General features: G+C 34.8%; 1 protein-coding gene across 10 annotated transcripts in view; it reads left to right on the forward strand.

The window, feature by feature from the left end:
- Positions 1 to 25013, forward strand: part of LOC149775107 (RIMS-binding protein 2-like) — a 381635-nt gene that overhangs the window by 75977 nt on the left and 280645 nt on the right. For 9 of the 10 annotated variants that reach the window (XM_089943974.1, XM_089943975.1, XM_089943981.1 and 6 more), the window contains exon 2: positions 22545 to 22664. In XM_089943974.1, the coding sequence (XP_089800100.1) occupies positions 22545 to 22664 (120 nt within the window). Of the gene's footprint in view, positions 1 to 13111; positions 13270 to 22544; positions 22665 to 25013 lie in introns of those variants that run through there. The other variant, XM_089943983.1, reaches the window with a different exon arrangement.

Genomic DNA, 25013 nt, shown 5'->3' on the forward strand with positions numbered 1-25013 from the left:
GTATAGGGGACTGAGTATTATTGGGTATACACTGTCACACAGTATAGTTAAACGTCATTGGTGTAGGGGACTGAGTATTATTGGGTATACACTGTCACACAGTATAGTTAAAAGTCATTGGTGTAGGGGACTGAGTATTATTGGGTATACACTGTCACACAGTATAGTTAAACGTCATTGGTGTAGGGGACAGAGTATTATTGGGTATACACTGTCACACAGTATAGTTAAGTCATTGGTGTAGGGGACTGAGTATTATTGCTTATACACTGTCACACAGTATAGGGGGCGCTCACCAGATAATATGTACTTTTGAGAGAGTGACATATGTAAGGTGAAATAGTTCACATTTCAAACATGCACAGTGGAGAGAATGTTGGCATACCTCTATGCTACATTAATGTAATGTGGATGATATTTCTTTTGGATATTGTACTTTGGAAATGTTACGTGATTTAAGCACACTGCTAACTAAAATGACTGCTCCCTTGTGTTAAAAAATCAGCCTGAATTAGTCTAAAGTACACTATACATAGCAGCTATTAAAATAGGGAAAATGAACTTTACCAGACTAGACAATACCAGCTTCTGAAAGTGCAGTGAATGATTTACCAAAGATATAAAATGTAAAAAAAAGTTATTGGCTCTATTTTATACAATTTATCTCTGAAGTTCAGAAAGTGAAAATGACCAAGTAGAGCTAGCACTTTTTTGAAAGGCGCACATCTGAAGTAAGGCCAAGCTGTATACTCTATAACCCATAGTACACCCATCAATCATACATGAAAATAAAGGGAATTAAAGGTTCTTTGCATTATACCTAAGATATACAAGGTCTTTTTTAAATAGCCAGTATAACCAGTGAGGAAAGCCAGGGAAATTCTTTTTCTTTAAAATCCTAACCTATGCAAAATACGAAACTGTAGAGCACCACATTAGTTAGACTGAGTTTTATTGGGTATACACTGTCACACAGTATAGTTAAAAGTCATTGGTGTAGGGGACTGAGTATTATTGGGTATACACTCACACAGTATAGTTACAAATCATTGGTGTAGGGGACTGAGTATTATTGGGTATACACTCACACAGTATAGTTAAAATTCATTGGTGTAGGGGACTGGGTATTATTGGTTATACACTGTCACACAGTATAGTTAAAAATCATTGGTGTAGGGGACTGAGTAGTATTGGGTATATACTCACACATTATAGTTAAAAATCATTGGTGTAGGGGACTGAGTATTATTGGGTATACTGTCACACATTATAGTTAAAAATCATTGGTGTAGGGGACTGAGTATTATTGGGTATACTGTCACACAGTATAGTTAAAAATCATTGGTGTAGGGGACTGGGTATTATTGGGTATACTGTCACACAGTAAAGTTAAAAATTATTGGTATAGGGGACTGAGTAGTATTGGGTATACTGTCACACAGTAGTTAAAAATTATTGGTATAGGGGACTGAGTGGTATTGGGTATACACTGTCACACAGTATAGTTGAAAGTCATTGGTATAGGGGACTGAGTATGATTGGGTATAGTATAGACCCTGGGGTTCTGATAAATCCAGGAGATAAGCTTTCACACATCTGTTTGCTTGTGCTGTGTGGCTATGGAATGTTTATACAAATCAGAAGAAATAATGGTTAGATAATTGTATGGATATGTAATGTCTGATGTCAGCATGTGGGAGTTAGCAGATGGTCATTGGATATAATGTAACAAAACAGACTGTTTTGCAACCTTGGACACAAACATAGGATAGGACACTGCTAAGTAAACGTAGGATGGGACACTGCTAAGTAAACATAGGATGGGACACTGCTAACCAAACACAGGATGGGACACTGCTAACCAAACATAGGATGGGACACTGGTAACCAAACATAGGATGGGACACTGCTAACTCATTAGTGAGCCCTTGATAATTATGAGTAAATGATCTCCTGAAATTTCCCAGAATTTAAACATTTCACAGAGTAATTATTATGTAAAATAGACTAGAACAGAACTGATACGGACTTTCTCCTTCCTGGAAAGGGACTTTTAAGACTTATTTTGGTGGCTTTGTGGTTGCAGGTGAATGCAGGTGGGGGCGGGGGCGTTATCTGCTGTAAACTAGAAAGGTGACATGACATAATGAATAAAAAATATATAATTAATATGGTATTTGGTTTAGGAGCTTCGTTTTTGGTAATAGTTTAAAAATGTAGGGAAAATAATAATGCTTTATTTATAGAGGGTGACTCATTAGTCAAGGACTATCCTCCCTTGAGGCCCTCTTAAGGAGAGTATAACAATGCACATTATATGAAGATAGCAATAATTAGTGTTTATCTTAACATGTTTAGTATTAAAATACTAAATTCCATTATCTATTAGAAGCACATACATGCTCATGATATCTGTTCTTAAATACTCTAACATTTTCAGCAGATTTTACATGTATTGGAAACTTGTTCCACAGAACTGTACTCGAGTATTGGAAACTCTTTTTAAATTGCTCTGTTCTTGGTTTTGGTGCTAGAAGGTTTCCATGTGATATTGATCTCAACTGGTATTGTGTTGAAAAAGGCCTGAATAAGTCCTGAAGATACTCTGGTGCAGTTCCATGTAGACATTTATATAGAAGAACTGCCTTGTGAAAAATCTATCCTGTCATATATTGTGAACCATTTGAGTTCTGTAAATAATGCTTTTGAGGGATGATCAATAATAGATGCATCTTAAATTACACGTGCTGCTCATTTCTGAAGTTTATAAATCCTGTCAAGCTAAGATTTAGCACAGTTTCCCTATATATTTAAACAATAATCCATTGTTGTAAGAATAGCTTTCAAATGTATAGGGATAAGATGTTACATCTGAATAATTTATTGATACCCTGAAATAAAACTGTTTTGGCCGTCATATTTATGGGATTTTGGGGTTTTAATGGCATTTTTCAGCACATGATAGACTGTACATAGCAGCCATTATATTTGATGGAGGTAGACCCTGAGAAGTACTACCAACCCATGAGAAGCTACTGGCAAACTTTCGGACACCCCCACATTGGTTTATCCGAGACTCCAACCCATATAGAGGCAAGATGTCAGTGATCAGTACAGGCATATGCATTAGACCACTCTGGGCACCCTAAACTTTATATATAAAAATAATAATAATAAATAACATTGCAACAAACAGAAACTGTATCAATGTAAATACCCGTATATTTTTATTTTTTCATATTTATTGTTATGACTTACTTTTTAACAACACTAATATGCTTCCAATTTTTTAAAATAAATATTATGTATTATTTTATGTAAGATTTATATGTCTGTCTTGAGTCTATCATTTTATGTTGTGGTGTTGTACATTGGTGCATCCTTCCATTTTTTAAAACACTTTTGCTTGTCTGGTTATTTGTTGTTTGGGGTTTAACGCCATTTTTCAGCGCATGATATACATGGTGGCGATTATAGCCGGAGGAGGAAGAGTCTGGGAAGAACCACTGATCCACGGGAAGCTGCTGGCATACTTTCTCACCTACACACATTGGCCAAGCCCGAGGTGAGATGGCAGTGACTGGTACTGCTGAACACTTTAGTCCACTCTGCCACTTGGGGGCCCTCTGCCTGTCTTGACTGTAACTTTGTATAGTTGGCAAGATTTTCATTAAGCTGTGCCTAAGGATGTATCATGACAAGACAGTGTTGTTGTGTACCACAGCCATGCTCTCTGTCTCGAAGTCAAGATTGTGGCAAGAGATAATGTAATTTCTTGACTTGTGTCTTCGTCTGGAGTAGAAGTTTTGAACCCACCGAAGTATTTTGATGAAAATTTGACCAGATATATATTAGCCCAAAATAAATACGTTGTTTACAGTTGCATACAACAACAGGAAAATTGGGTCAAGTAATGGAGAAGAAGATTAATTGTTTTAACTCTTGTTTTCCCCCACCATTAAGTAAAATGAACCAAGGTAACATGACCATATATACTCACTATTAAATTTAGTCAAACTGCAAACAACAATGATTCAGATTTGCCATGGAATAATGCACCTGCAGATCAGGGTCTGTATTGTGTGCTCTACTTATTACTCCAAACAAACTGCACAGACCTAGATCTGCAAGTGCATTATGCAATGGCAGATCTGTCTGTGCAGTTGGCAGTCATACTCGTGTGATAAGCATGTGTATATGGTAAAAACCTAGTGGGTATTTATTTAGATAATGTTGAACTCGATATATATTTGAGCCTGATCTTGATTAGAGAATGGCATGCAAAAGTAGCCATAATTGAATCGTGCAAAAATAGCCATAATTGAATCATGCAAAAATAGCCATAATTGAATCATGCAAAAGTAGCCATAATTGAATCATGCAAAAATAGCCATAATTGAATCATGCAAAAGTATCCATAATTAAATCATGCAAAAGCAGCCATAATTGAATCATGCAAAAATAGCCATAATTGAATCATGCAAAAGCAGCCATAATTGAATCATGCAAAAATAGCCATAATTGAATCATGCAAAAATAGCCATAATTGAATCATGCAAAAGTAGCCATAATTGAATCATGCAAAAGCAGCCATAATTGATTCATGCAAAAATAGCCATAACTGAATCATGCAAAAGTAGCCATAATTGAATCATGCAAAAGTAGCCATAACTGAATCATGCAAAAGTAGCCATAATTGAATCATGCAAAAGCAGCCATAATTGAATCATGCAAAAGTAGCCATAATTGAATCATGCAAAAGCAGCCATAATTGAATCATGCAAAAGCAGCCATAATTGAATCATGCAAAAATAGCCATAATTGAATCATGCAAAAATAGCCATAATTGAATCATGCAAAAGTAGCCATAATTGAATCATGCAAAAATAGCCATAATTGAATCATGCAAAAGCAGCCATAATTGAATCATGCAAAAATAGCCATAATTGAATCATGCAAAAGCAGCCATAATTGAATCATGCAAAAATAGCCATAATTGAATCATGCAAAAATAGCCATAACTGAATCATGCAAAAGTAGCCATAATTGAATCATGCAAAAGTAGCCATAACTGAATCATGCAAAAGCAGCCATAATTGAATCATGCAAAAGTAGCCATAACTGAATCATGCAAAAGTATCCATAATTGAACCATGTTCAAGAACTTAAAAAGTATGGTTAAAAATACTAATCAAACCAATCACAAATCAGGGAAACATCGGGACTTCATTTTAACTCTACTACATCACATTTCCTGTTGCACTGGTTTTAAAATAAGGGTGGTCAGGTTGTTATTATTTAAACATGATTTTCGTTATTTTTTTTTAGCATGGTGGAAAAATGTGCTAGGGTCAGGAATGAGAAACACATACGGTCGGCCAACCAGAAACACCCATATTTGTTTTGTGTCTCAGACCAGGTTAGCTGTTGGTATGGCTTATTGTCTGGAATCCATCCATCCATAAGTTGGTATGGCTTATTGTCTGGAATCCATCCATCCATAAGTTGGTATGGCTTATTGTCTGGAATCCATCCATCCATAAGTTGGTATGGCTTATTGTCTGGAATCCATCCATCCATTAGTTGGTATGGCTTATTGTCTGGAATCCATCCATCCATTAGTTGGTATGGCTTATTGTCTGGAATCCATCCATCCATTAGTTGGTATGGCTTATTGTCTGGAATCCATCCATCCATTAGTTGGTATGGTTTATTGTCTGGAATCCATCCATCCATTAGTTGGTATGGCTTATTGTCTGGAATCCATCCATCCATTAGTTGGTATGGCTTATTGTGTGGAATCCATCCATCCATTAGTTGGTATGGCTTATTGTCTGGAATCCATCCATCCATTAGAGCAAGTTGTCCTCCATAAAACTTTACAATCCATATGTCTGGTCTACATGAAAATGGCGTCAATGAGATATCAAATATTGCTGGTGTGGCTATCTTAAAAAGCATGTTATTGCTGCTCCTTCTGAACAATGGTCAAATCACCACTGAAAGACATCTTACAATGTCTAGTTGGTCCAGAATGGATGGTCAGATCAACACTGAAAGATGTCTTATAATGTCTAGTTGGTCCAGAATGGATGGTCAAATCAACATGGGGGTTTTCACTGAAAGATGTCTTATAATGTCTAGTTGGTCTTGAATGGATGGTCAAATCAACACTGAAAGATGTCTTATAATGTGTAGTTGGTCCTGAATGGGTGGTCAAATCATCACTGAAAGATGTCTTATAATGCCTATGTTGGTCCTGAATGGATGGTCAAATCACCACTGAAAGATGTCTTATAATGTCTAGTTGGTCCAGAATGGATGGTCAAATCAACATGGGGGTTTTCACTGAAAGATGTCTTATAATGTCTAGTTGGTCCAGAATGGATGGTCAGATCAACACTGAAAGATGTCTTATAATGTCTAGTTGGTCCAAAATGGATGGTCAAATCAACATGGGGGTTTTCACTGAAAGATGTCTTATAATGTCTAGTTGGTCCTGAATGGATGGTCAAATCACCACTGAAAGATGTCTTATAATGTCTAGTTGGTCCTGAATGGATGGTCAAATCACCACTGAAAGATGTCTTATAATGTCTAGTTGGTCCTGAATGGATGGTCAAATCAACATGGGGGTTTTCACTGAAAGGCATCTTATAATGTCTAGTTGGTCCTGAATGGATGGTCAAATCAACACTGAAAGGCATCTTATAATGTCTAGTTGGTCCTGAATGGATGGTCAAATCAGCACTGAAAGGCATCTTACAATGTCTAGTTCGGATCTAACATGCTATATTGTGGCTGTCAGTCAATTCTCCTAAAATTTTTACATGGGTTTTCAGAATGAGGATTTCTTTTGTTTGCATCGTCCTAAATTGACCTCCATCATAGCAGTCCTAAATGACAATGCTGACATTCTAAATGGCCACCTTGGCAGCCATGTTTTAAAGTTGTTTTTTTACTTGTTCTAAAAGGAAAGTGGCATTTGCATTTAATGAACTTAGAATTCATTAAATTTAAATGGTTGTAGCGGGTAAAAATATTTCATTCTTGAGTTGTATCTACATGGCTTTTTAACAAAGACTTCTTATAATGTTGTATCAACATCCAGTATGGTTCCCAAAATGACCATCTTGAAAATCTTGTCACCACTTCTTTTGAATGGATGGCTATATTGACATTGATTTTGCATCAAGGGACTAACAGTGACCACTGGTTGGTCAAAAATGAAAATGGTCTCCACAGTGGCCAGTTTAAAATTCTTGTTGGTACTTAAGAATATGAAAGGATGGTTTCAGTGCTAAGCAGTTCAAAGAGGAAATGGTCTTATCTTGGATTCTTGGAGATTCTTTTGGCCAGTAGAGTGTCACTTTCTTCAAGAGACTCTTGTAGGATTTTCTTTTCTTTTTAAGATTGGAAACTTTAATGGAAAGTGAAAAATAGGGTCTGTTGGGAAACCAGAAAAAAAGCTATTTTTCTGGTAAGCCTCATGAATAGATAATGTGTAACAAAGCATAGGGATGTCCCTGGTAATGGAAAATATAATTCTCTGACTTTTATTGTTGTCTGAAGATCTTTTAATGAATCTTTGAATGTATATTATGACTTTAAGGCGAGTAACATACCATAACTTGTCCCCCTGCCTTGCAGGTCCAAGTTACATCAAAGAAAAACAAAAATCGGTCACCTCCATCTTTTAATTGTTTAGTTGGTTGATTATTGGCTATACCATTTCCCATTAATATCCCAGTAGTACAACTTTTGAACCAATGAAGTTATTTTAAGGAATCTTTAAGCCTTTCATAGATCTGGACTATATTAACAGTCATACCCTGACAAGAGATAACATAAGGCAGTGACCTATGCTGTCATTTTTTTAACCTTGACAATTATTATTACTTTACCCAAGTCCACACCTTATCATGCAGTAATCAAAGGTCAAGGTCATTAGTCAGGAAAGGTCATGGATTGGGCCAGTCCTGTGTATTTTGTAGTACTTGGTGAAAGAAAAATATTTATCAGATATCATTTATGAATCTTTTCAAACAATGTTCTGAAACATGTTATATTTAAGCTCTTAAAAAACGTAAGGGTGAAGACAACAAATCTTTGTAAAATTTAACAAATAATTTTTTTCCCTAGAAAAACAAGGTAAAAATGAGATAAAGAACTTACTGTTTTACAGATCAAATCCAAAAATAATCCAAGAATAATCCAAGAATTAAAAAATAGAAGTCCTAATGAAACTGAATTTGAATCCTGATGAAATCCAAAATGGAAGGTAATGACATATACTGTAGTCAGCATCGTACTGATGTCAACAGTTCTTTGTTGAATCACAGAAAATAATATTCCAGTGTTTGAATTCTGTGTAAATTTCTGTAACTGTCTTTGTCCAAGAATTAATGTAGAGCATAAGTATTTCCAGGGATAAATAATCTCTTGGAATCCAAATAATTTGAAGAAAAATTAAAAATTCAACTCAGACTGATCACAACAAAACACCTTTAAGTGTCCATGGTTTAAAGACCGACTGACTAAATTCTCTGTAGAAAACAGTTATACACTAATTTGAGATGAAAAACAGATTCGCTTATGAGGTCACATGATCATGTTTCTAGAACAACATAGAAGCTATTTACATGCCTAACATCACATACTCCCAGTATGGTCTCGATTTCACTTTATGAATCTTACACTAATAAAATAATTTTCATTTGTTTACTTCAACTCTTTCTGATTCTGAATCAAGGTCAGGAACCAGGTCAGCATTAGATACAAAGTTTCTATTATTAGGTGTTTATGAAAAATAGCCAGGTCAAACTGAATTTCTGGAAAATATCAAATCCAGTAAATAAAGTTACATTACAATAGCATGTAATGGAATAAAAAAAAATTTAAAACTAACAAGCAAACAATTAAATCAAATCAAATATAAATTAAATCAAATATATATAACAATCACAATATGCAGTTACCGTATATACTCATAAGGCGAGTCAAAGTGCAAACAACAAAGATCCTGTTCTGCCATAGCATAGCGTGCCTACAGTTCAGGGTCTGTGTTATTTGTTTGCATATCAGGGTCTGTGTTCTTTGTTTGCATATCAGGGTCTGTGTTCTTTGTTTACATATCAGGGTCTGTGTTCTTTGTTTGCATATCAGGGTCTGTGTTCTTTGTTTGCATATCAGGGTCTGTGTTCTTTGTTGTAATGATTACTCCTACAAAACTGCACAGACTTAGATGTTCTGGTGCATCCTGTGACAGCAGATCTGGGTGTGTTCAGTTTGACTCAACTTATAAGGGAGTATATGATGTTATGTATATTTAATTTGTATTGTTGTTAGGTTTTTTTTCCTCCATGATTTTGTGTTACATATAAGTGTATTTTGGACTTGCCCTTGTCCAAAATTAATTTCCTTGTCTGCCTCACCAGTTACTTTTATTTTGGTCAACAAATAAGACAAATATTTTCCCCTATGAGTGTGGCTTAAAATATTATGATTGTTATCAGTTGAGATAAACATGTTTATTTGGGTCTGGGTATAAGACATCGGTATTTCCCCCTGATAAACCAGGTCTAACTGATGTTTACAACATTATTTATTATAATTTTAGTAACAGATTATATCTTGCTGACAACTTTAGAATTTTCTTGAATGGAAAACTCCATTACGTGACAGAGTACTTCCAGAAAGTGGTAATTGCAACATAGGTCAGAAATGACTCATTTTATACATCTTTAACAGAATCATTCTTAATGTTGTGTTCAATATATAATTTTGGGTGGAATTATTTATACAAATTATTATGAACTGGAAATACAAAGTGCTCTCCAGTAATATTCTTGGACTTAAATATTAATTTCGAATTATAGTGAATTCATACAAGGACATCTTGAATTATGTTATTGGAAGACTGTTAACATCACTTCAGGTCATTGGTACATTAGTAGATTGAAGACAAAAAAAATTTCTCCCAATTTTGTTTTTCTTTTTTTATAAATTCTCCTTCCCCACCCCCGAACGTATTTTCTGCAGGAGAAAAATTGGGTTGGTTGGGTAACCAAAACCATTCAAATGTTTTTATTTTAGCCTTGCAAGGATTCAGCTCAATAAAGCATGCATAAAACCAGTCAATTGATTGCTATAATAAGCCCAAACCAGAATACTCTTTCTGTGGAGACTATTTTTTTAGTGATTGATCATTCATCTTTTGATTAGGTAATTTGTGTTTTTCAAGTCATGCAGCCCGTGTGCATGGCATCTTAAAATCTTGGGTGGGTGGGTGTGGTAACAAGGCATGTATTAGTTGTCCTATTTGACTGAGTGTAATAAACCTTGCCCTAATGGACACTTTATATAAAAGAACATATGCTCACAAAGCACTTTATGATAATTTTAAGTCTTTTACAAAGAATACTTGCCATTAAAGGACAAATGTTTATGGGTTTTTCAGCATCTTTGATTGACAGCTCACTGAAGTACATGTGCTTAATTCTTGAGAACATAGAATGATTATTTTTGTGTTTAGTCCGACTTAAATTGGGGATTCGGCCAATGTGGGTATGTGAGAAAGCTTGCCAGTAGCTTGTCGAGGGTTGGTGGTTCTTTCCGGGGATTTCCCGGGTTCTTCCTCCACCATTAATACTGGCCGCCATGTATAGCCTATCATGTGCTGAAAAATGGCGTTAAACCCTACAACAACAACAACTTATATTGGAATGCATGGAGAAAAGGACAGTAAAATTGATACTCATAAGTACAAATGTCATTGGACGTTTAAGGCTTCCAACATATTTTTCACAATCCAGAGTGCTTCAATAGATTGGTTGTTAAGTAATTGAGTGACCAACTCTTTGATATTCATTTGGCAGAACTTGATTATATGTAAGAGTGATTTTAACCCATTTTCACAGAGTACATATATTTACTTGGACCTGCAGAGAGAGAGAGGTGGGGTGTTTCATTATGCACATTTCCATGTCTGAAAGAATTTGATGCACACTTTTTGTTGCCATGCAATTTTTAAAAAGTAATTAGACCTCAAGTTCTGACACTAGGTTTACGTTTTGGACTAGATCTTTTACCCCTAAGGGAAACGTTTGTTTTTCATTTTTATAAAGGATACCTGTTGATAAACAATAAAATTTAGGAACTGTTTCTTTGATTTGGATACACATTTCCCCTGTATATAAATGACACCTGTTCTAGAGAAAGTAAAGTCCCATTGCTGCCCTTTATAGACCAGTTTCACTGTGTTTGTATGTATACTAACCTAAGTCCCATTGCTACCCTTTATGGACCAGTTTCACTGTGTTTGTATGTATACTAACCTAAGTCCCATTGCTACCCTTTGTGGAACAGTTTCACTGTGTTTGTATGTATACTAACCTAAGTCCCATTGTTACCCTTTATGGACCAGTTTCACTGTGTTTGTATGTATACTAACCTAAGTCCCATTGCTACCCTTTGTGGAACAGTTTCACTGTGTTTGTATGTATACTAACCTAAAGTCCCATTGCTACCCTTTATGGACCAGTTTCACTGTGTTTGTATGTATACTAACCTAAGAGATACATATTTTATTGGGCAATTAATTAATTACATACCGCTTGCTTCATGACACGAGTGCTTTGGACTGGAATGAAATGGACACAGGTGGGATGTCACCTGACAGTCTTTTAAATGGGCATGTCTGTTTTATGTGTTTACCTGTATTCACGTGAGGACTTTTGCCCATGGGATGCAACAAAAACATGTTTTGGAATGCAGGATATTTTGCAGATGTGCCGAGCGTTGCGATATTCAAAAGGATTATTACTTTTAAAGCACAACAGGCAACACGGAGTTCACACAGTGTCATTCTTTCGATTCTTGAGGAAAGTGCGCTGTTACGTACAGAATTCTTGTGACGGTTAGCTGGGATATAATTTAATTCGTTACAAAGCGGCGTGGCCTTGATACATCTTGTTGCAATATATATTCTTTCTAATGAAAAAAAACCAAACAAACAAGTATTCTTCTTTGATCTTCTGAAGACGTGTTTTTGTGATTGTTTAAAAATTTTCCTTTAATACTGGAATTATTTTTACTCCTTTGGATTGAAGGTATTTCCCGTCTTGTTACTTTGATGTTTCGTTCCATGAAGAGTTGTACGTGTTTTGTAACAGTTATCATCTGGTTCATAAGATCGTGCTTTGAGCGTCCACTAAATTAAAAGCATATAAACTTGTTGATTCAGATTTGGTAATGGACACTATTAAGCCGAGATGTTTTATACGTCAGATTGTATTAGGTGAAATAATTTTGTATTGCTTATTTCGGTCGATTTTCAGTTTCTTGTAGTTGGAATAATTTTTTTTTACAATTACCGATTTCATTCAAATTTATTTACAGTAATTGATAACATGCTATAGTAAATTTTCATTTTAATTGGCTAGAGATTGGAAAACGTGTTTAAGTATAAGTCTTCATTATATAACAAACGTACTGTTCTACTGCAATCAGTTTTCCTTTCAGGTACATGAATACAGTAATGTTTTAGAATTATTATAATGGCAATTTAAATTAAGCAATTAAATGAGACAGAGAACTGTTGTCGAAATGATAAATATATTTAGTAGTAGCTAGCAGTAAACCATTAAAAAAAAACTGCCAGCAGACTGTGGATATTGCAATACGATCCATCCGTTTATACTTAACTGTCCTGTCAATCATTTGACAGCATCCTTCAGTCAGCCAAAAAGTTTTATTTGCAGTTAACCTAAGTTTGTTTTCTTTTCAGAATAGTTAGATTAAAATCTGTATCAGTTATTACCCTGTCAGTTATCTGATAAAAAAAAATAATGTTGGAAAATGTTACACTTCATTGACTGTAGTTGTTATTCCATGGCAGAAAATTAAATGTTTTATATGCTTGATTTGCACTAATTACCACATATCTTGTTACCTTGAATTTTTGTCAGGCGATTTGAGGTTTCAGTTTCTCAAGATGTGTCAAGTACTTTACAAAGCTTGTGTTTAACTGCTACCTGGAGTGAAGGGTGTTGTATATTTCACAGGGAAGGAATGTAAGATACATGTACTTTGATGAATGACAGTCAAGTTGTGTAAACACATTACGAATACTGTGGCTCCACGAGTGATATCGCACTCTGTTAGGCCATGGAGGTTTGCAAAACGATTGAAACAGATGATCGTTATGCGCTTGGAGATTTATGGAATGTCTCTGTTCCAAGCAGTCAGCGTCAGTCATCACTGGAAAAGGTTAGTTTCTCGTGCAAAAATTGAGATGCACGTTTTTATTAAATCGCTACATTATTATTAAAGTATATGTACTTAACTGGAGACATGAAACTACAGTAACTTAACGTTGTGTTTTTTCCCTTCATTTTCTTTGTTTTACCAACAGTATACAAACACACGAAAGGCTATATAGTGATAAGGTAATGGGAGGAGTGTATATTGACCTGAGGAACACCTCAGCAGCCGCCATCCTGGCCTAATCAGTGGAGGATTTGAACCTGCAGCCTTTGGCTTGCGAAACTTCTAAGCCACCGTACCACTACAGCATCGTTGAGGTTGTTTGGTTGTGACATATAGTTTGTGCTAAATAAATTAAATATTTAATTTATTCAAATAATAAACAAAGTTGAACAAGTTCTATTTGATAACTTAAAATGTTGGGGGATTTCCCCATCAATTTTACAAAACGGACGGGCTGTTCTAAATATAGGGGGAATTTATATCTAAGTAAACAAAGGTAAGGCTTTCGAATATTACAATACAATTTTCTTGCATTTTGGTTGATTTTTGGAGTGGATGGGGTGCAATTTGTTCGAAGTTGGCTTGTGCAACCTAGAAAAGAGTATGGTTTAAATATGATGTTGGACGAGGTTAATAAAAGTTAAAATGATTGAGGCTGTTTTTCTTCTGAGCAAGAAATTTTGATAACATAAGGAATCCCCCACTTGAATTCACATTGATAGTCTTCAGTGTGAGGATTGCCCTGCTTGAATCCACATTGCATGTGTTCAGTATGAGGAGTGTCTTACTTGAATCCACATGGGCATGTGTTCAGTATGAGGATTGTCTTACTTGAATCCACTTTGCATGTGTTCAGTATGAGGAGTGTCTTACTTGAATCCACACTGCATGTGTTTGGTATGAGGAGTGTCTTTCTTGAATCCACATTGCATGTGTTTGGTGTGAGGAGTGTTTTACTTGAATCCACATTGCATGTTTTAAGTATGAGTATTGCCCTACTTGAATCCACATTGCATGTGTTGAGGGACAGCTTACATTCTCAAATAGAAGGTAGGCTTTCAATAATTATTTGTTTTGTAATTTTTAGACCTTTCCTGTTGTAAAAAGTTTCTATTTTAAATGGAAACAAAAATTTAAAATACTTGTGACAAATATGTATCTACAAGGACTGTGTTTATTTAATGACAAAGTGCTTTTGATGAATCCTTGTAAATTTTAACATTTTACATTTATAGTCATAGAATCATTCACTAATATAAGATAGGTACAGTATAGGTAAAAAAATGTACCAGAACATACAGTAATTTACATGATGCTATGTAAGATGACTTCATCATGAGCTTCATTACTTTCAAGCATGGGCAGTGTTTTGGATTTGCAGACAGAAGGGTGTTGGTTTGAATCTGACTCAGGCCAGGCCTGGTTGACTGAGCTGTGATGTGTCCCAGGCCAGTGCTCTTTACTCCCATTGCCTTGGTAACATGTATGTGTTGTTGTGCTTTTAAAGACACCCCTACCCCCATGAAGTATTGTTGGATGTAGCTGATTGTACCTTAAGCAGGTATTTGATATATTGTGGCTGCATGAATAAATTCGAATAGTTTCCTAAATCTAAACTTATGGAATTAAATTTAAGGACAGTAGATGAAGGGTGTGATAAATGAGATGGAATAATAGAGGGACTGTACCAGTTGCAACATAATCATGACTTATTCTTGACTGCAAGTTTTAGTTTGCTTTTAAAGTTGGTACTGTAGGTAAGAAACATTGTTTATCTGTAGCTTGAAAAAGACCTGGATAGGACCAAGAATAAATAGAGATTGTGTGGTAACGGATTACACGAGACAAATGCTGTCAAGTGTGTAGATTTTAGGTATTTTGCATTTTGTGATGCAGTACACACTCATTATAATGCTGTCAATAGAATCCATCGTGTATCACCTTATGGTGGGACCACCTTATAATGAAGTATATGATACAGTACTCGTAACTATGGAAGCCATAGAGTTTACCACCTTATAGTGAAACCACCTTATAACGATGTACATGATACAGTACTTCCTCATTATAACTGTCTGTGGGAGCCACAGAGTGTACCACATTATAGTGAGAGTGCCTTAATATGAAGTACAAGATGACTGTCTGGGGGACCCATGGAGTGTACCACATTTGAGACTACCTCATATTGATGTACATGATACAGTACCCACTCATTCTGACTGACTGTGAGATCCATGGAGTATACAACATTATAGTGAGATTGCCATATACACATTTAGTACTTCCTCAGTATCAGAGTCCATAGGAACAATAGACTGTACTGCCTTATGAGACCACCTTGTAATGAAGTACATGACACATACACAGTACTCCCTCATTATAAGTGCCCATGGGACTCCTAGAGTATACCATTGTGAGACTGCCTTATAATGAAGTACATTATATATATACATATATATAGTTTTACTATTACATAATGAAAAGGCTCCATGACCATCCCTGCCCTATAACATGTACAGAATTATAAAGGACTGCCTTATAATGAGGGTATGCATAATGAGGGTATGCTTTCCAAGTATCGGTTTTCATACTTAATGTTTGAAATCATTGTTACCATGTTTAGAAAAAAGTAATTCCTTGAAATTTTGACGATATTTTAAGGTTGTTTGTGAAATGTTGTAGTATTAAACATTTTGAAAAAGTGATATATTGATGTCGCTGAGGTGTCACATGATCCAGAATCTTGTACAAATTAGGTTGGTATGTGTTTTCTTATTCCATTCTGGGTCGAATACCTTAGATTAGTTACATGGAAAAGTATAGAAAAATGTACTTTGTCATCAGTTCACCTCTAAAATTACAGGTGAATGAGTATTTCAAATTAGTCAAAAGTTGCACATGTGAATTTATTAGCATGACATCATTATCATGTGAATTTTGTCAGTATGATCTAATTATGCAAATTTTGTCAGCATGACATGATTATGTGAATTTTGTCAGTGTCATATAATGGGAATTTTGTCAGTGTCATATAATGTGAATTTTGTCAGTGTCATATAATGGGAATTTTGTCAATGTCATATAATGGGAAATTTGTCAATGTCATATAATGGGAATTTTGTCATTGTCATATAATGGGAATTTATTTTCATTATGACATAATTGTCCTGATCACGCAGGTTTTCAGAAACCGAAAATTTGAGTAACCATGTTGACTTTGTTATATTGTTATATCACTGTTACTGCAATTATTATCATTACACCAATGAAGGTTAAGAGGGGGTTTAGTGCTTTTCACATTTATTGGTATGTTTGTATACATGTATGCGTTCATTTGTTTATTTATTTGGCACCTCTCCTCATCCCTAATATCTTTGACACCATTTCACCAACAGTGATGAAAATTGGTATATGGATGTATCTGAGGGAGAGTAATTGATCAATACCAAACTAGGTTACTATGACCTAACTTTTTATGATTGAGTGTTTTTTTAATTTAAAAACTCATCTCTTATTTTTTACCCTCAGTATTTTGTCCAACTGTTTAAATACCATGTCCTCCGTCACGGATCACTGCCATCTCACCTCTGTCTGCGTGGGTTCGAGTCTCGGGCTTGGCCAATGTGGATATGTGAGAAAGCTTGCCGGTAGCTTCTCGTGGGTTGGTGGTTCTTTCCGGGGTTTTCCCAGGTTCTTCCTCCACCATTAATACTGGCCGCCATGTATAGCCTATCTTGTGCTGAAAAATGGCATTAAACCCTATAACAGCAACAATAAATACCATGTCAAAATTGGTATATGGATGCATCATGTTGAAAGTAACTTAACCACACCAAAACTATGTCTCTGTGACCTGATTTTCATTCTTGACTATGCAGATGGTCTGGGCACATTTTTATTCCATTATAGCAATTGTTCAAACATTGGTAAAATAATTTGTATGGGTATGTGGGCATATAAACATTTTATAAGCACAGATCTGGTTTGCGATGGTGTGACACATAATTTCAGGTGTTCATCATTTATGTGCTCAATATTTTTTTTTCACTGATAAAATGATATGTGGATGTACTTCAAGGAGAGTAACCTGTATATATGCCAAAATTAGATTATTGTGACCAAACATTCATGCTCTAATGACTTTTTTGTTTTCTTTTGTACCGTAATGTATTTAAATAATTACAGTTTATTTTTTGGCTACTCGATACATACTGCAGGGCCTTGGATGGCTGAGGTGTTGAAGACGCCTGCTTTTACAGATCACGCAGATCTTGCATCTGTCTGTCTGTATGAGTTTAAATCTCGACTCGGCTAATACGCGTATGTAAGAACAGTTCCCAGTAGCTTCTGCTCAGGGGCACTCACAGAATTATTTTCGGGGAGGGGAATGGTGACCTATTAAGTTTTACAAAAGTAGGTCAAAACTGTTTAGAGGTGAAATAATGGAGGGTGCCCCCCCCGTCTCTACGTGCGGGCAATCATGATTCTGCTCCTTCTCTCTCCCTCCCCTCCTGTCTCTCATGGGATTTGGTTCTTTTGGTTTTTATGGGTTCTTCCTCCACCAAATATACTGGTTGTCATGCTAGATGTGTAGAAAAATGGCATAATACCCCACAAAACCAAACCAGATGTGCTGCTGTTTTTTGAGATGATTTGTGTTTACAGATGTATACAGCATTTTTATTTTTGATATTAAACAAGAGTCAGAGTTTTTAAAAAAAATATCCAGTCTCTATCTCAGAATTCACAGCACTGAGACATTTAAGAAACAAGTGATGTTGATGATCTCATGATGCAAGTTATTTCTAAAGAAACAAATATCCTTAAGAATTTCAAGCATTTTAACAAAAATAGCTTCAGTGCAGAACAGAAACAAAAACACCTGTTTCATTTTCAGATGAAGAGGCCAAAGGTCAAAGTCACTATGACAATATTATTTGTTAATAAACAAATTGATTGGAGTACAAAAACAAAATACTAGGACCTAATTTTGTTAATGGATTGCTATTATTGAATAAAGCAAGATAAAACATATTGAATAAAGCAAGATAAAAAATATTGGACTTGAATAGTCAAGAGGTCATGGTCACAGCATCCCAAAGAAGGAAGATGGGTTACTGAATGATAAAGATTAGATATATGGAAATATTTCTCAAGTGACATTTTTGTGGTTTGGTAGGCCTAATTTAGAAACAATACAGAGTGGTTGTGACTGACTTCAGATCATACTATTTTTAAACAAGAGATTCTAATGATTGTGAGTCTGTCATGTAAATTCAGTTACCATCAGTTTCTGTGATTCATGTAGAAAGCTGATTATACAAAATTTGTAATACTTGAAATCTACTTTTGCTGTTTGGAGTGTGATTTAGACATTTTATGATATGTACCATACTGACTACATAAGTGTACACTAGACCAAGAGGGTGTACAGTGTACATTAGACCAAGAGGGTGTACAGTGTACACTAGACCAAGAGGGTATACAGTGTACACTAGACCATGAGGGTGTACAGTGTACACTAGACCAAGAGGGTGTACAGTACACTAGACTAATAGGGTGTACAGTGTACACTTGACCATGAGTGTGTACAGTATACACTAGGCCAAGAGGGTGTACAGTGTACACTATACCAAGAGGGTGTACAGTACACTAGACTAATAGGGTGTACAGTGTACACTAGACCAATAGGGTGTACAGTGTACACTTGACCATGAGGGTGTACAGTATACACTAGGCCAAGAGGGTGTACAGTGTACACTAGACCAAGAGGGTGTACAGTTTACACATTTTTAGATCTGTACATTCTGATATGGAGGGAGAGAAAGAGGATGGGAGGTTAGGGAGAGAAAGAGGAGGTGAGCGGAGGGAGAGAATGAGCAGAAGAAGAAGAAATATTAAATAGGCTTAAGTATGGAAATACTGGTTTGAAAAACAGCATTTCTGGCCAAAAGTAATATTTCCACTGTTGCATTAAATGTGGTATGACCATTGTGGCAGTATCATTTTTCTTCCACAGACATATTTTAATATCTCACTAGGAAATATATAATAATTTGTTTTCTGCGCTATTTTCTGCAAACATTATAAATTGCTTTCCACCGGGTAAGGAATAACACATAATTTCCTTAAACCTAGATGGCATTGCTCAAGGTCACTAAAAGTCATCAGTTAATGCTATTTGAAGCCACTTACGTTGTGTTTGTGTTCATAGTACAGTACTATGAAATATAGATGCGTGTGTGTGTGTTTGTGTGTGTGCATGTAATGTTCTGTTAGCAAATTTTGTATGCTATTGTCACAAATTAAGCATGCCAAAAAATAAAGCCATGGAAGGTTGTCCCAAAAGGAGACTAACCTGATTGTCATGGTGTCCAGAAAATTAGACTTGTACAGAAACAATATATGATCTGTAGATGTGTGAATTATGATATGGATGCAGTCTATTATTGCATGTTGTATTGATTTCACTTGATTGTTTTTGGTCATGATGAGGTATAGAGCATTACAATGAATAATGACTGTACATGCCATACTAAGTCATTAGGATGAGTAATTGTACATGCCATACTAAGTCATTACAGTGAATAATAACTGTACATGACATACTAAGTCATTACAGTGAATAATAACTGTACATGCCATACTAAGTCATTACAGTGAATAATGACTGTACATGCCATACTAAGTCATCACAATGAATAATGACTGTACATGCCATACAATGAATAATAACTGTACATGCCATACTAAGTCATTAAAATGAATAATAACTGTACATGCCATACTAAGTCATTACAATGAATAATGACTGTACATGCGACACTAAGTCGTTACAGTGAATAATGACTGTACATGCCATACTAAGTCATTACAGTGAATAATGACTGTACATGCCATACTAAGTCATTACAGTGAATAATAACTGTACATGCCATACTAAGTCATTAGGATGAGTAATAACTGTCATTACAGTGAATAATAACTGTACATGCCATACTACGTACTACGTCATTACAGTGAATAATAACTGTATATGCCATACTAAGTCATTACAACATACTAAGTCATTACAATGAATAATATCTGTACATGCCATAGTAAGTCATTACACTGAATAATGACTACATGCCATACTAAGTCATTATAATGAGTAATGACTGTACATGCCATACTAAGTAATTACAATGAATAATAACTGTACATGCCATACTAAGTCATCACACTGAATAATGACTGTACATGCCATGCTAAGTCATTACAGTGAATAATAACTGTACATGCCATACTAAGTCATTACAATGAATAATGACTGTACATGCCATACAATGAATAATAACTGTACATGCCATACTAAGTCATTACAATGAATAATAACTGTGCATGCCATACTAAGTCATTACAATGAATAATGACTGTACATGCCATACTAAGTCATTACAATGAATAATGACTGTACATGCCATACTAAGTCATTAGGATGAGTAATAACTGTACATGCCATGCTAAGTCATTGTGACTGTATTTATTCCACTTATCAGTTGATCCAACATAATACAGCTGTATACTAAATGCATCAGTGACCTAATTCAGATAGATGTATTTGTGTAAACAAGGCATCCTATTGTCTGGTATTGTTTGCTCCCTACACAAATTTGGTATATCTCGTAATCTTCTGCTTGTATACCATATGTACTCACCAGTCCAATGACAGACGCCCTAGACTCTGCTCTGACACTGCATAATGTGTGGGCAGATCTTAGTTGGTGTGGATAGTTATACTGATTACTCCCGACAAATTGTATAAACCTAGATCTGAATTATGTGAGGGGCAGATACGGGTCGATGCAGTTTACATTTGAACTCATAAGCAAGTATATATCTTAGATCTGTTGCATATTTTATACATTTAAAACAAGGTATTTAAGTGCAAATAAATGTTAATAATGTTACACAAAGTTTTATTTATGTGCTGAAAATTGATATGCAAGCAGCCTATAATACGATACAGCCTTGAAAATAAGACCAACAGAAAAGGAGGAACTTTTTGGATCAAGTTTGTGGCTATATTTAGGTGATAGAGTATTAACACTAATGACATGCTAACCTATAAATGAGTAGTCGGGTTGTTTAGTGCTTAGTATGCTGGATTATCACCAGTTGGGTATCGGTGTTGATTGCCTTTTTGTTTCCCCAGGCAGGACACTTGGCTTCAATTGCAATGGTACCAAGTAACCTTCAGGTGACATGATGATGCAAAACACCACACCAAAAATACACTAATTGACTAACCCGAATTAATTAATATTCCATGTACTCTGAAAAATGTCATTTTATATTTTTAAAAAGTACTTTTGAAATATTCTTTTGGATTTCTTTACTACCAGTAATTCATCACTTAAAAAAAAAAATCTGAATCCCATGTAATCCATTGACTTCCAACATAATGTAGGATTGTTGTTGTTATCATTGTTGTTTAGGGTTTAATGCCATTTTATTTAGCACCTGATACTGTTATACATGGTGGCCAATATAACAGATGGGAAAGAACCTGTAAAACTCCAGTTAGAACCACTGACCCACAGGGAGCTACTGGCAAGCTTTCTCACATACCCACATTGGCCAAGCCTGAGACTCCAACCTACGTGGACAGAGATGAGATGGCTGTGATTGGTAAAGGCAAGCAATTTAGACCACTCAGCCCCACCCCGGGCTTCAAACTTAATGTTGGAGGATGCAGAAGCTTGCATATGAACGTGACCTGAGATCTACGTCTTGTTCAGTCAGCTTTTTGGGTGTCATCCAAATGTGTGGAATAAGTCTGGATTATCCTTTTGAATCAAACATTTAGTGAATTTGTTTTTTCACTATCGAAACCTTTAATTTGCTGTTGTTAGAAACTATGATGAGAAGGAAATATGCGTACACCTGGCTTTCCAGGTGGAGACTGGAATAAAAACTATTTGAAATTGTCACATTAACTGCGTTACAATCTTGCTGGTTTAGAACAATGTCGACATGAGCGATTGCTTAACAAATACATTAGCATAGAAAAGAAATGCCTTGTCTGGAATGCAATGTTTTGTAAATCTGAAAAATTCACATGTGCTCAAGATTTTTCATTCTAGTCAGGGGTAAACAGATAATTAGTTAATTAGTTAATTAATTAGCTTGTTGCTGCTGAGTATTATTCATGATTTTATTGTATCTTGTGTTGCCTATATGATAAAGGTGATGATTTCCTGCTAACATTCTTTTATTATTTATATTTGCAGAACAGAAAGCTATTGGATGATAAGGATCGTCAGCTTCAGAAACGGGTGGCAGAACTGCAGACCCAAATTCAGCGACTTGAGAGAAAGATAGCACTCCTCAAAACTGAGAATGAAACACTGGTATATTTGGAATTATTATTGTTACTCATCTATTCTCTTAAAATAAGTAACAGAAAAGAGTGAATGTCAACAAGCTTTGTAAAATTCAACAAATAATTTACTTCTTGAATACAAAGCGAAAATGAGAAAAAGAACTTACGGTATTGTGAATTAAATCCCCAAATAACCCAAGGATTACGGACACAAGTCCTAATAATTTAAAGTCCTGAATACAATTCAGTAGAAATCCAAAATAAATACAAAAACTGAAGGTGATGATGATGTGTCTGTGATAGCTTATCAAGTGTTGATGTGTCAACAGTCTTTTGTTGAATAACAGTGATATATTTCCAGGTTTGAATTCACTACAAATTTCGTGAATGTCTCTCTCCATGAATTTTATCAGGGCACTTTTGTATTTCCAGAGCAAATAATCACTCAAATTCAACAATTTCAAGAAATAAAATTTAGCCCAACTCGTCACAACATATAATAAAATTTCATAGTACTTGATCTTAAAGCATGACTGACAAATCCTCTTAGTTACAAGATTATATATTTCTCTACTTGATCTCAGGTCACATTTAGCATTTTCTAAAAAAAATATTACCTAATGGAAAATAACCTTCTAGAATGATCCTAATGTGTACAAAATAAAAACCATGACCTGGATAATGTAAAATACATTAAGGAAATTCCAAAGCCTAGACCTGGACCCAAATAAACATATTTACTTCTATTAATAATAATGGTGATTTTAATCCAATACACATGGAAAATAATTTAGCTATGTATTGTTTACACAGAATTAAAAAAAATCAATTTGAGTCGAACAGAAATGAACTCAATTTTGGACAAGGTCGAGTCCAAAATACAATCTTACATTACAATAGCATGTAATGAAATTTTTTATTAGAAAAACCCTCATAACAAACAAACAATTAAATTAAATATACATAACATTATACATGTATCAAGTGTTGTTCCGATTATTGATTGTAATTGATCATCACTTGGTTGAGTGAACCAGTAAGATAATCAATTGTAAATCTCCATAATATTCCATAATATATTGTGTGCAAAGGGAGACTACTTTTTAGGTGCATGCAAGCTACAAAGGTTAGTGAAACTCTTGTGTAAATGGTAAGCTAAATAGGACTTCCAATCCATTAAAGTTGATCTGAATTATTTGTTCCCTTCATAACTTACAAATATAAAACCATACCATATTCCATAGGTGCAAACTTTAATAAATGGGAACTTATCATCATGATTAGATGATTTTGCTGTTAAATTGTTGAGTTATAAAAAAATTGGATTTGTATCAGTTTAAATGTAAAATCCGTTGTAGTATTTGTAAACAATTACAAACAAGAAAACCATGTCCTTCTATACTTTAAATTATAGACACATCACATATGAATGAAAGGGTTTGGGGGATTGCAACAGTTTTACAGTCATTTACATAAAACTGATCAGCCATAAAAAGCTGCTTTCGTTTAACAAAGTTGTAGAAAGAAATAACATATTAGAAAAGATAATATTTTTATTAGATTAAAGTATACATGTCATTAAAAGAGACTACTCCTGTACATTTATTAACATTTTGAACTCTTGAACAAAGATGTAACTGTATAACAAATAAAAATTAAAATTTGCTCTTAGTAACTGATTATAATGAATTATTACTTGGTAAGTAGAACTGATTATCAGTTATAAAATTCTGACCAGTTCTCATACTTCATGTATCACTATCCAATGGTAACATCCCTATAACATTATTTAATTCATTTTATTCTTTTGGCTTGGAGTATTTCAGTCATTCCATGTCAATGGCATTGTTTCCATCCATTCTGTAATCAGTGTAGTTGGTATTGCTAATAATAGTAACAAACATGATATATGAAGCATATAGACTTACTAGTAATTTTTTTTGTACAAAAGGGAAGCAACTTAAATTTAGGTAATTGATTAGACCTTATAGTAGTTACCACCCTTTGATATTGTTCCACTGATGGTAACAATGAGACGAAATGTAGAAAATGTGTTTCGAAGGAAATTGCAGTTCTCAGTGTTTCAAATGCTTTCATAAATTCTTTAGTGAAACACAGAAAAGAAAAAACAATACAATTTTGAAAAATATGTAGGTTATATAGATCAGTATGTTTATGGTAATTAAATTAGGACCATGAATTAAAAAAGGACTGTTTTTCTGGACTTGCATTCTTCCATCAGATCTTTTGTAAATTAGGATCACTTCATCCGACCAAGCTGTCAGTTTACTTTGAATTATGAAGCATACATATTTGCACAACTTGGAAATGAGACATTGTATCATGGGAAAATGTGTGTACTTCTATTCAGTCAATG

This window comes from Sinohyriopsis cumingii, chromosome 19 (assembly GCF_028554795.1).
Source record: "Sinohyriopsis cumingii isolate HCF-2022 chromosome 19, ASM2855479v2, whole genome shotgun sequence".
Classification (NCBI taxonomy): Eukaryota; Metazoa; Mollusca; class Bivalvia; order Unionida; family Unionidae; genus Sinohyriopsis; species Sinohyriopsis cumingii.